The 11795-nt window shown below is 46.6% G+C and overlaps 1 protein-coding gene across 2 annotated transcripts in view; it reads right to left on the bottom strand.

Moving 5' to 3' along the window:
• Window positions 1-2545: 2545 nt before the first annotated feature.
• ST8SIA5 (ST8 alpha-N-acetyl-neuraminide alpha-2,8-sialyltransferase 5) overlaps window positions 2546-11795 on the bottom strand; it is a 91609-nt gene continuing 82359 nt past the window's right edge. For both annotated transcript variants that reach the window (XM_038743676.1, XM_038743677.1), the window contains 2 exons: window positions 8762-8854; window positions 2546-3735 (listed from right to left, as the gene is read on the bottom strand). In XM_038743676.1, the coding sequence (XP_038599604.1) occupies window positions 3270-3735; window positions 8762-8854 (559 nt within the window). In that variant the 3' untranslated portion in view covers window positions 2546-3269. The remainder of the gene's footprint in view (window positions 3736-8761; window positions 8855-11795) is intronic.

The following is an 11795-nucleotide window of genomic DNA, read 5'->3' as shown; positions in this document are numbered from 1 at the left end:
CTAGATCACAAACTTGTTGTGGGCAGGGTACATGTCTACCAACACTATTATGTTGTTATAATGTGCTCTCCCAAGCGCTTACACAGTGTTCTGCACACAGTAAGTGCTGAATAAATTTGATTGATTGATACTTAATCTATGGAGGCTCTGATGAGTTACAGTCATGTCAACAGGGGAAGGTGATGAAACATTTTCTTCCCTTGATAATTGTCCTGGAGACTCTTTGGCAGTAAAAATCAGCCCATTCTGGGACTGAGGCCCAGAGCTGCAGTTCAACACAAGGGCTGGAGTCCAGCGGGGTTTAGACAACCTGGGTAATGGATGCAGGTGGTGGAGGGGAAACACAAAGAAGAGAAGTTGGGGGCCTGGCAACTCTAAAATTGGACTCACCAAAGTGAGCTGCAGGGAATGTATAAAATATGAATTGACATCACCCCAGGTCAGAGATAGGGCACCTGTAAACCTGGAGCCACCATTTAACCTTTATATCTGTAACATTTGATTCATAACTTATTTATTATATCTATAATTTGTTTATTTATATTACTGTCTGTCTCCCTCTCTAGACTGCAAACTCGTTACAGGCAGGAAATGTGTCTGCTTACTGTTATATTGTACTCTCCCAAGCGGTTAGTATAGTGCTCTGCACATAATAAGCACTCAATAAATGCTATGGATTGATCTACCAACCCAATAGCTCTGGTACTTCCATATAGTGCAGTGTCTGGCATTTAGTAAGCGCTTAACAAATACCATTATTGTTATTATTAACAATAATAACTGCTAAAATTGGGCTAGGGGAACAAGGGACTTCCCCATAGTTAGATAAGGCAGCCAAGATAGCATCTGTTTTCAGAATCTTGGGGATTCATCACTCAGACTTCTGGGAGAGTTAAGCAGGATCTGTGGTAAAACTGAGAGCAGTCTCAGAGTTGCCTGGAAACACAGACCCAGCATGAAGAAATTCACTCCTTGGAATGGACAGTGTCCAGTGCCTGGATTGTTAGAGCTTAATCTTGGGCCACTCTGCCCAAGAGAACACAAGCATGGCACCATCTAAGACTACGGCAGGAGCCCAAATCCTGCACAAAGCTGAGAAGCAGCTTGGCCTAATGGATAGAGCACGGACTTGGGAGACAGAAGGATCTGGGTTCTAATACTGGCTTCACCACTCGTCTGCTGTGTGATCTTGGGAAAATTACTGAACTTCTCCATGTCTCAGTGACCTCATCCATAAAAGGTGGATTAGGACTATGAGCCCCATGTAGGAGATGAACTGTGTTCAACCTAATTATCCTGTATCCATCCCAGCACTTAGTACAGTGCATGGCATATGGTAAGTGTTTAACAAATAACATAAAAAATAGTCAGACAATCTCACACCAGGCTTAGTGGTTGCTGCCCAGTCTACTGCATGCAGTTGATATTCCCAGAGCTAGACCTTCTGAGGGTGGCCACTAGCATTCCCTTCCCATAAGGAACCTAAATGAATGCAAAATACCAAAAATATGTGTTGAGCACTTGGCAGTGTGTCCTACCCAGTGACCGTGGTTGGGTTTTTCAGCAAGGATGATAGCAAAACCCACTTGAAGAGTACGCATGGAAAATGGCAACAAATGCCAAAGTAGTTTATGGGGGTGTGAGTTATTCGCAGGAATTTACTCTGCGAACTACAAACACACCTTCCCTCAGACACAGATGTTCTGCCCGAGCCAGGTAGTTCTTTGGTGGGCATCTTTCCAGAAGCGTCCAATCCTTCTCCTTAGCAACTCTCAGGCTCTGAACACAAAAGACCTAGTAACAGGAAGGTTTGGTAATGCTGAGGTCAGTGCTTTTTTGTCCTTGAACACTGCACTAAGGCATTTGTGTAAGGGCCCGGAAAGGGTATGCATAGGCAACTGACCCAAGGCCATTAACCTCTAGACTGTAAGCTCAATGTGGACAAGGTATATGTTTACCAACTCTGTTATATTGTTATGTTGTACTATCCTAAGCACTTAGTACAGTGCTCTGCAGACAGTAAGCGCTCAATAAATATGACTGATTAATTAACCCCCAACCAATGCCATCAGTTACTTGATTTTGGGGATGACACAAATGACCTCACGCTCCCACAATCACATCTGGCCCAAGAAATACAGAAAATATCTAGACTGCCCTTGTGGGACAGAGTTTAGGTCTGATTATGACTCACTCATCTGTATCTATACCCCTTCCTTGCCCCGCAGGACTTAGCTCAGTCCTTGGCACAGAGGAAACGCTTAATCGGCACTGCCACTTGCAAAGAAAAGAAAATGTGCAGGGAGGATACAAAGAGGCTGTGATCAGCTCTGAGCAATTATGGAACAGAAAGCAGGGAGGCAGAGGAGAAAATAAGGGGAAAATACTTAATCATGGCTCCATCTCTTGTCTACTGAGTGACCTTGGGTAAGTCACTTCACTTCTCAGTGCCTCAGTTACCTCATCTGTAAAATGGGGAGTAAGACTGTGAGCGCAGTGTGGGAAAGGGACTGTGTCCAAACTAATCAGCTTGTATCTACCCCAGCACTTAGTACAGTACCTGGCACATAGTGAGCACTTAACAGATACCATAAAAAAAGAAACACTGGTCATTGACCATCCATGGGGCAATCTGAGCTTACCTGGCCAGCCCCAAATCTCACAAAATCAATTTTAATGCACGGGGGAAAAGAAAATCATCTGTTTTTATCCAATACCATAGGGACTCAGATACATCACTTTTTTCCTGGCTAGTTTCTGATCCAACTAAAGAGACTCTCCATCCCCAGGTAGGTGCCAGGGTTTGGTAGTTTAAATAAACTTGGATAGGCCAGTGATAACTCAGGACACCTAACTCCCGACTGCAATCCCAAACGCGTTCCAGTTCTTCTCTTTTCAGGGAATTCTCTTTAGTGCTTCTCCTGGCTGGGAAAAAAAAGAACCCACAACCTCTTGTGCTCTCTCGGTGGCTAAAGCCTAGCGGAAATGTGCTTATTCGTTTGAAATCTCCAGAATCCTGCTGCAGCTCTGGCCTTGGGCAAGCTGCAAGTCAGCCCATCCAGTCACCCCCTGGGCCCTTGGTGGGAAGGGGAAAGTTGAGCCCCACCAGTGACCCCCCTATGGATTGGGAAGGGGCAGACTCCAGTGAGACAACCATCAGCCAACTGCGGCATAACCCTCCCCTCCCCAACTGAGCTCATTGAGACGTTCCCACCCCCCTGTGCAGCGGAAAGGAGAAAGGCGAGGGGGAGGCAGAAAAGACGTCAACTTCAGCAGCCACAGGTTCCCGTGTGCACGCGGACGATGCCTCGGCTGTGCAGGTGGAGGAAGTTAAAGATCTCCGAGGGCATGGCGTGGAAACCGGGACGGGGCTTCACGTTGTCATAGTAATGGTGGGTGACAAACAGCCCCGAAGGGTCCATGGGGAAAGCCCAGAAGCCGAAGAGATGCACCTCCTCGCAGAGCTCCAAGGCCGCGGTCACCAGGATGAGGCCCGTGCTGACCCTCCTGGCCCGCACGCCCTGGCTGAGCCAATAGCGCGACACATTGATCAGGTACTGGGGGTGGAAGTAGTAGACGGGCTGCTGGGACTCGAAGTCGTCCAGCACGTACTTGACGCGGATGGAGACGTCCGTGTTGCGGGTGTTATAGAAGGCGGGCAGCAGCACCGACGCATTCTCGTAGAGCTGCAGGACTTGGAAGAATGGCTTCCGCCACTTCTCCAGCTTGTGGAACCTGCAGAGGGATGGAGAGAGGAGAAAGAACACTGTGGGGTTTGTGGGGGCGGTGGGAGAGAGGGGGGCAACTGAAAGATCTGGCCCGACTCCCCCCTAACAGACTGAGCAGATTCCCATGTTTTCAGGCCATCGAATGGAGTTTACAGGGAGGGATGACGTCTCCTGTGAAGTCACTAAAGTTCAAGACGGGGACGCTGGTCATCATTCTTTCCATCCTCCCCCGACTCCCCCTGAAAAACTCAAGCCAACCCACGGCCCAGAATTTTTATCTTTTTTTACAGTTTACTTGTTAAACACTTACTATGTGCCAGGCACTGTACTAACCACTGGGGTAGATACAGACTAATCAGGTTGGACACAATCCATGTCCCACATGGAGCTCACATTTTACAGGTGAGGGAATTGAGGCAAAGAGAAGTGAAGTGACTTGCCCAAGATCATATAGTGGACAAGTGACAGAACTGGAATTAGAACCCAGGTCTTTCTGACTCACAGACCCATTGTCTAGTGTCAAGAGCCCGCTGTTGGGTAGGGACCGTCTGTATATGTTGCCAACTTGTACTTCCCAAGCGCTTAGTACAGTACTCTGCACACAGTAAGTGCTCAATAAATATGATTGAATGAATGAATGAATGAATGAAGAGCACAAGCTTGGGAGTCAGAGGACTTGGGTTCTAATCCCAGCTCTGCAATTTGTCTGCTGTGTGACCTTGGGCAAGTCACTTAATGTCTCTGTGCCTCAATACCCTCAACTGAAAATGGGGATTAAGACTGTAAACCCCATATGGGACAACCTGATTACCTTTATGACAACCTTTAACTACCAGTGCTTAGAACAGTGCTTGGCACATAGTAAGTACTTAGCAAATGCCATAATTATTATTATTATCCACTGGGTCACGCTCCTTCTCTGGGTACTCAGTGGGAAGCCAGCAGGCATGACAGGATCCAGGGGCAAAACTACCCCAAGGAGCCGGGTCACAGATCATGTCCATGGCTCAGTGGAAAGAGCATGGGCTTTGGAGTCAGAGGTCATGTGTTCAAATTCCTGGTCCACCAATTTTCAGCTGGGTGACTTTGGGCAAGTCACTTAACTTCTCTGTGCCTCAGTTCCCTCAACTTTAAAATGGGGATTAAGACTGTGAGCCCCCCGTGGGACAACCTGATCACCTTGTAATGTCCCCAGTGCTTAGAACAGTGCTTTGCACATAGTTAGCACTTAATAAATGCCGTCATTATTATTAGGTCCCAGCTGGTCCCTTAGCTTCTCTCCCTGACTCCATCCTTCAGTTTTCTTTTGTGTTCACCAAAGTGAAATTCCATTTAGTAGGAGAAAATGGGTCATCCCCATCTACGTCCCAAAGCTGCCTTGGAATTTCATTCCCAAAGATGAATTTGGGAACATTTTTTTCAACCTGTTTCACCGAATCACTGCCTAAGGATAGATAGACATAGACAAATTGCAATAGGGACCTGTCAGGGATGAAATCCAGGAGGTATCATTTCAGAAACAGCTCCTCAGTCTGTAGATTTGTTCTCTTTCTTTCTCTCTCCCTCACCTTCCTCCCTTTTGCTCTTCCTTGCCGTCTTCTTCTCTTTCCATCAGACAGGCTCTACACCCTCTGCAACTCCCCAGCTATTTAAATCCAGCCCTACGGGTTCCCCCCCTACTCAAATCCTGCCTCTACCTGTTGCTATTCTTTCAACAGATTTGTGTTTTAACAGCTCCCAAGCTCCCAGATCCCAACAAGGACCTTGCATCTGCTTCTATCACCACCACTGCCCTAGTTCTGTCTGCCACCTATGGACACCAAAACCTGCCGGTCTCACCTCCGCAACATCACCAAGTTCCGCCCTTTCTTCTCCATCCAAACCGCTACCCTGCTGGTTCAATCTCTCATCCTAACCCGACTGGATTACTGCATCAGCCTCCTCTCTGATCTCTCATCCTCCTGTCTCTCCCCACTTCAATCTATACTTCACGCTGCTGCCCAGATCATCTCTGTGCAGAAACACTCTGGGCATGTTACTCCCCTCCTCAAAAATCTCCAGTGGCTACCAATCAACCTACGCATAAGGCAAAAACTCCTCACTATCGGTTTCAAGGCTGTCCATCACCTCACCCCCTCCTACCTCACCTCCCTTCTTTCCTTCTACAGCCCAGCCCACACCCTCCACTCCTCTGCCGCTAACCTCTTCACTGTGCCTCGTTCTCGCCTGTCCCGCCGTCAACCCCCGGCCCACATCCTCCCCCTGGCCTGGAATGCCCTCCCTCCACACATCCACCAGGCTAGCTCTCTTCCTCCCTTCAAGGCCCTACTGAGAGCTCACCTCCCCCCAGGAGACCTTCCCAGACTGAGCCCCCTCCTTCCTCTCCCCCTCCTCCCCCTCCCCATCCCCCTCACCCTGCCTCCTTCCCCTCCCCACAGCACCTGTATATATGTTTGTACAGATTTATTACTCTATTTATTTTACTTGTACATATTTACATTCTACTTATTTTATTTTGTTAATATGTTTTGTTTTGTTGTCTGTCTCCCCCTTCTGGACTGTGAGGCCGCTGTTGGGTAGGGACCGTCTCTATATGTTGCCAACTTGTACTTCCCAAGTGCTTAGTACAGTGCTCTGCACACAGTAAGCACTCAATAAATACAATTGAATGAATGAATGAATGAATGAATGACCCCACCATCTAGAGTTCAAAGTCAGGGGTCAGGGTGGGTCCTGGGGGGATTGCGAGGAAGGAAGGCATGGTAAGCATGGCACACCCCCATGGAAAGTGTGGGGAGAGCAGAGAAGATCCCCGTTTGGAGGAAAAGAGGAGGTGGAGCAGGAGGAGGAAGCATTGATTCATTCTGGCAATTGTCAGCTGGGTGACTTTGGGCGAGTCACTTAACTTCTCTGTGCCTCAGTTACCTCAGCTGTAAAATGGGGATTAAGACTGTGAGCCCCCCGTGGGACAACCTGATCACCTTGTAACCTACCCAGTGCTTAGAATAGTGCTTTGCACATAGTAAGCGCTTAATAAATGCCATTATTATTATTGTTATTATTCATTCAATCATATTTATTGAGCACTTTCTCGACTGTGAGCCCGTTGTTGGGTAGGGATTGTCTCCATCTGTTGCCCAATTGCACTTTCCAGTCACTTAGTATAGTGCTCTGCACACAGTAAGTGCTCAATAAATATGATTGATTTACTGATTACTGTATGCAAAGCACTGTAGGAGGAGGAGGAAGAGGAGCAGGAGGAGCAGAAGGAGGGGCGGGAGGAGGAGGAGGGGCAGGAGGAAGAAGCTCATTGTGGGCAGGGAATGTGTCTGTTTATTGTTATATTGTACTCTCCCAAGCCCTTAGTACAGTGCTTTGCACACAGTAAGTGCTCAATAAATACGATTGAATTGAATTGAGAGGCAGGAGGAGGAGCAGGAGGAGGAAAAGGAGGAGGAACAGGAGGAGGAAGGGGAGCTTCTGGATGGCAAGATGACAGCTTATGGCAGCCATAAAGACAGAGGCATCAGCAGCAGCACCAAGATACCGGACAGAACTCAGCAGCATTAAAAAATGAACTCTCTAAGAGAAGAGAAATAAAATATCAGGAGGGAACCAGGGGGACAAGGGATGAGTTTGGAGGGGATGGAGGGAAGGCAGAAAAACTAAGGGCTGGGAACTAGAGCAGGCTGGGAGAAGGGTTGGCACATGAGGAGACAGGCTTACTTTTTTGGATAAGGTGTACAAGCAGACCCCAGAGCCACGGTCACCTTGAGAAGATGGGATTTCCACTCGGCTGGGCTGACATTCCCCACCAACTTCCTCCCCACCTGCTTTTTGTCCATTTTACAGACTGTTTAGCACCTCCACAAGACAGGAGGCAGGAGCAAATGAGGACTGACTGAGAAATCCGTTGATTTGATGGTTGGCGGCAGGCAGTGGAGGGTCAGGGGGAAGCAGTGTGGCTTAGTGGGCCTGAGAGTCGGAAGACCTGGGCTCTAATCCTGGCTTGTTGTGTGATCTTAGGCTAGAGAAGCAGCGTGGCTCAGTGGAAAGAGCATGGGCTTTGGAGTCAGAGATCATGGGTTCAAATCCTGGCTCCGCCACATGTCTGCTGTGTGACCTTGGGCAAGTCACTTAACTTCTCTGAGCCTCAGTTACCTCATCTGTAAAATGGAGATTAAGACTGTGAGCCCCACGTGGAACAACCTGATCACCTTGTAAGCCCACCCAGTGCTTAGAACAGTGCTTTGCACATAGTAAGCGCTTAATAAATGCTATTATTATTATTATTACTTCTCTGTGCCTCAGTTTCCCCAACTGTAAAATGGAGATTCAATAACTGTTCTCCCTCCTGCTTAGACTCTGAGCTCCATATAGGATAGGGACTGTGTCCAACCTGATTAACTTGTGTCTATCCCACCACTTTGTTCAGTGCTTGACACATAATGAGTGCTTAATGAGTATCATGATGATAATAATGATAATAACAACAACAACAACAATAATAATGATAATAATAATTTAGCAGGACATCACCTCTCCCCTTCCCAGGCTTCCGGATAGTCAAGTTGAATGGAATTCTGCTAGCAGGTACTGGGGCTGTTGGATTGACTCTAAAAGCAAGGAAGGCAGAAAGGCGGCCACTGTTCCAATACCCCTGAACCCCTTCATCTAACACAAGTTTAGAAGCAGCAAGGCCTAGTGGATAGAGCACGGGCCTGGGAGACAGAACAACCTGGGTGTTAATCCCAGCTCTGCTACTTGTCTGCTGTGTGACCTTGGAGAAGCCACTTAGCTTTTCTGTGCCTCAGTTCCCTCATCTGTAAAATGGGGATTAAGACTGTGACCTCCGTGTGGGACAGGGACTGTGTCCAACCCAATTAGCTTGTATCTACCTCAGCACTTAGAACAGTGCCTGGCACATAGTAAGCAGTGAACAAATACCACTATTATTATTATTATTATTATTATTATTATTATTATTATTATTATTATTATTACTGACAGGACTCAGGAAGGAACAGCCAGACCTCTCAGTGATGATGCTGGGATTGACGGTCACAACATCTGTCTTCACCCCCACATCCACAGTGTATTTCTTCGAGATAGGCGGCAAGTTGCAACTACGAAAAGAACACAAAAATGATGCCCAAGATAAGTGATCTCCTCTGGCCATTCTGGAAAGGGGGCCCTGCCTTGGTTTCCCTTTGGAGTAGGTTTTGCATTTTGCTCTCTCATTTCTGGGACCCCAATGTGAAGTGGAGAAAGCTGAATCTCTCCATCAGTCAATGGTATTTATTGAGGGAATTAGTGAGACCTAGTGGAAAGAACACAGAACTGGGAGTCAGAGGTTTGGGTTCTAATCCTGGCCCACCACTTCTCAGCTGTGTGACCTTGGGCAAGTCAATTAACTTCTCTGTGCCTCAGTTTCCTCATCTATAATATGGGGATTCAATACCTGTTCTCCCTCCAACTTAGACTGTGAGCCCCATGTAGCAAAGGGACTGTGTCCAATCTGAGTATCTTATACCTACCCCAGCACTTAGCACAAGCTTGGCACATTGTAAGCACATAACAAATATAATAATAATAATAATAATTAATAGCATTAGTATTATTATCAAGCCCTTATTCTGTGCAGTGCACAGTAGTAACTGCTGGGCGAATATAAACAGAGTTGGTAGACATGTTCCCTGCCCACAAGGAGTTTACAGCCTAGAGAAGTAGAGGGGAAGAGAGGGATAAATTCCCACCTGAGACTATACATTCATTCATTCAATCATATTTATTAAGTGCTTACTCAGAGCACTAGTACAGTGCTATACTGTACTAAGAGAAGCAGCGTGGCTAAGCGGAAAGAGCATGGGCTTTGGAGTCAGAAGTCATGGGTTCAAATCCTGGCTCCACCAATTGTCAGCTGTGTGACCTTGGGCAAGTCACTTAACTTCTCTGGGCCTCAGTTACCTCATCTGTAAAAATGGTGATTAAGACTGCGAGCCCCCCGTGGGACAACCTGATCACCTTGTAACTTCCCCAGCACTTAGAACAGTGCTTTGCACATAGTAAGTGTTTAATAAATGCCATTACTAAGCACTTGGGAAAGTACAACAATAGACAGTGACATTCCCTGCCCACAATGAGCTCTCAGTCTAGAATAGGGGAGACAGACACCAGTACAAATAAATAAAATTACAGATATATACATAAGTGCTGTAGGTCTGGGGCTGGAGGACAAAGGGAGCAAGTCAGGATGACGCAGAAGGGCATGGGAGTTGAGAAAAAATGGGGCTTAGTCTGGGAAGGCCTCTTGGAAGCCTTGTAATTATCTGTTGGATTTGAGGGAGGACGTTCCAGGCCAGAGATAGTATGTGGACCAGGGGTCGACCTCAAGACAGGTGAGATGGAGGCACAGTGAGAAGGTTAGCACTAGAGGAGCTAGGGTAGCATCTGTGTCTTTGCTTAGGCACTTTGATATAACCCCATCTCCAGCCCCACAGCACTTATGCCAATATCCTTATTGCCAATGCACTGCTCCCTCTATCTGTAAAGTACTTTAATTTAGTTATGTCTGTCTCCCCCACTAAATGGCAAGCTTTTTGTGGTCAGGGATCATGTCTACCAACTCTACTGTTTTGTACTCTCCCAAGGGCTCTGCACCCAATAAGCACTCAGTGAATGTCACTGATTTATTAACTGATGGACTTGTTTAGAATCTTGGTATAATGAGAGATCACCCAGGCCGGTCAGGTCACCCACAGCCCCAGGGGTGGCACAGTGGCAGAAAGGACACAAGCTAAAGGACAGCCTGGGGTCTGAGCCGAGCAGAGGGTACTGCTGGTAGCGCATTAGCCTTTTCAGCTTCGCCCTCTAACATGGGAGGTGTTTCATCCTGCACTTCAAATGTTGAAAACAATCCCTTCTTTCTCTCTAACTTCAGACATACATTGATACAGGCAGGAAGACACGGTTTGCACAGTTTAGAGAGAAGTAAAGGTTGTACAAAATGTTAAAGGAGGAGGCAAGGAGAGGTCAACCTCAGACAGAGAGAAGGCGGCAGATGCATCTCCCCATGTCTCCTCACTCACAGACTGCCACGCGTATGCCAATACCCACATCCTTGGTACTTGGTTGAGCCTCAGCAGTAGCAGAAGGGAAGTGAAGTGACAGTGTAGGGGCCTCAGACACAATCTGCCCACATTTTCACTGACTGATTGAATGATTTCCCTCCTGTGGAGTCTACACTGGCGATTCTGGGTTATCTATGGGGATGCCCATTAACTGAGATGCCAGCCTCTAGACTATAAGCTCCTTTGGGGCAGGAAATGTGTCTATCAATTCTGTTAGTTTGCACTCTCCCAAGTGCTTCATACAGTCCTCTGTGCACAGTAAGTGCTTAAAAATACAATTAATTGACTGATTGATTGAAAGCGGTAGTTCATCTGTGTCAGTAAGTGAATTTTTGGAAGTGAGTATATGTCACATATATATGTCATATATGAGTATATGTCTGTGACTTTGATAAGTCTTTATTAGTTGGACACGAGAGGGAAACTAGTTATTGGCTTTTTTCTAATGACCCTTATCATTTCTACAATAGTTTTTATGAGGCACTTACTGGGTCCTGAGAGTGGATTATTTTATCAGAAGTCCTAAATCTACCCTAGGACAAGTGCTTAACAAATACCATTATCATTATTATTATTATTATTATCATCATTTTACCCAGTCCTTGCCCCATATGCAGCTCACAGTCTAAGAGAAGGGGTAAGCAGGTATCATGTCTCTATTTGATAGGTAAAAAGACTACAGCACAGTGTTTGAGTGACTTGTCTAAAGTCACCCAGCTGGTATAAAGCTACTGACACACAAGGAATTTTGCCATGAGTTTTCCTGCCTCTGGATGACTGAAATGAATCTTCTAGACTGTGAACCCGCTGTTGGGTAGGGACTGTCTCTATATGTTGCCAACTTGTACTTCCCAAGCACTTACTACAGTGCTCTGCACACAGTAATCGCTCAATAAATATGATTGAATGAATGAATGAATGAACCGACTGCATATCT

Source organism: Tachyglossus aculeatus, chromosome 3 (assembly GCF_015852505.1).
Source record: "Tachyglossus aculeatus isolate mTacAcu1 chromosome 3, mTacAcu1.pri, whole genome shotgun sequence".
In the NCBI taxonomy this organism is placed as follows: Eukaryota; Metazoa; Chordata; class Mammalia; order Monotremata; family Tachyglossidae; genus Tachyglossus; species Tachyglossus aculeatus.
Note: the sequence above shows the minus strand (reverse complement) of the source record. Positions and strands in the feature narration are given on the sequence as shown.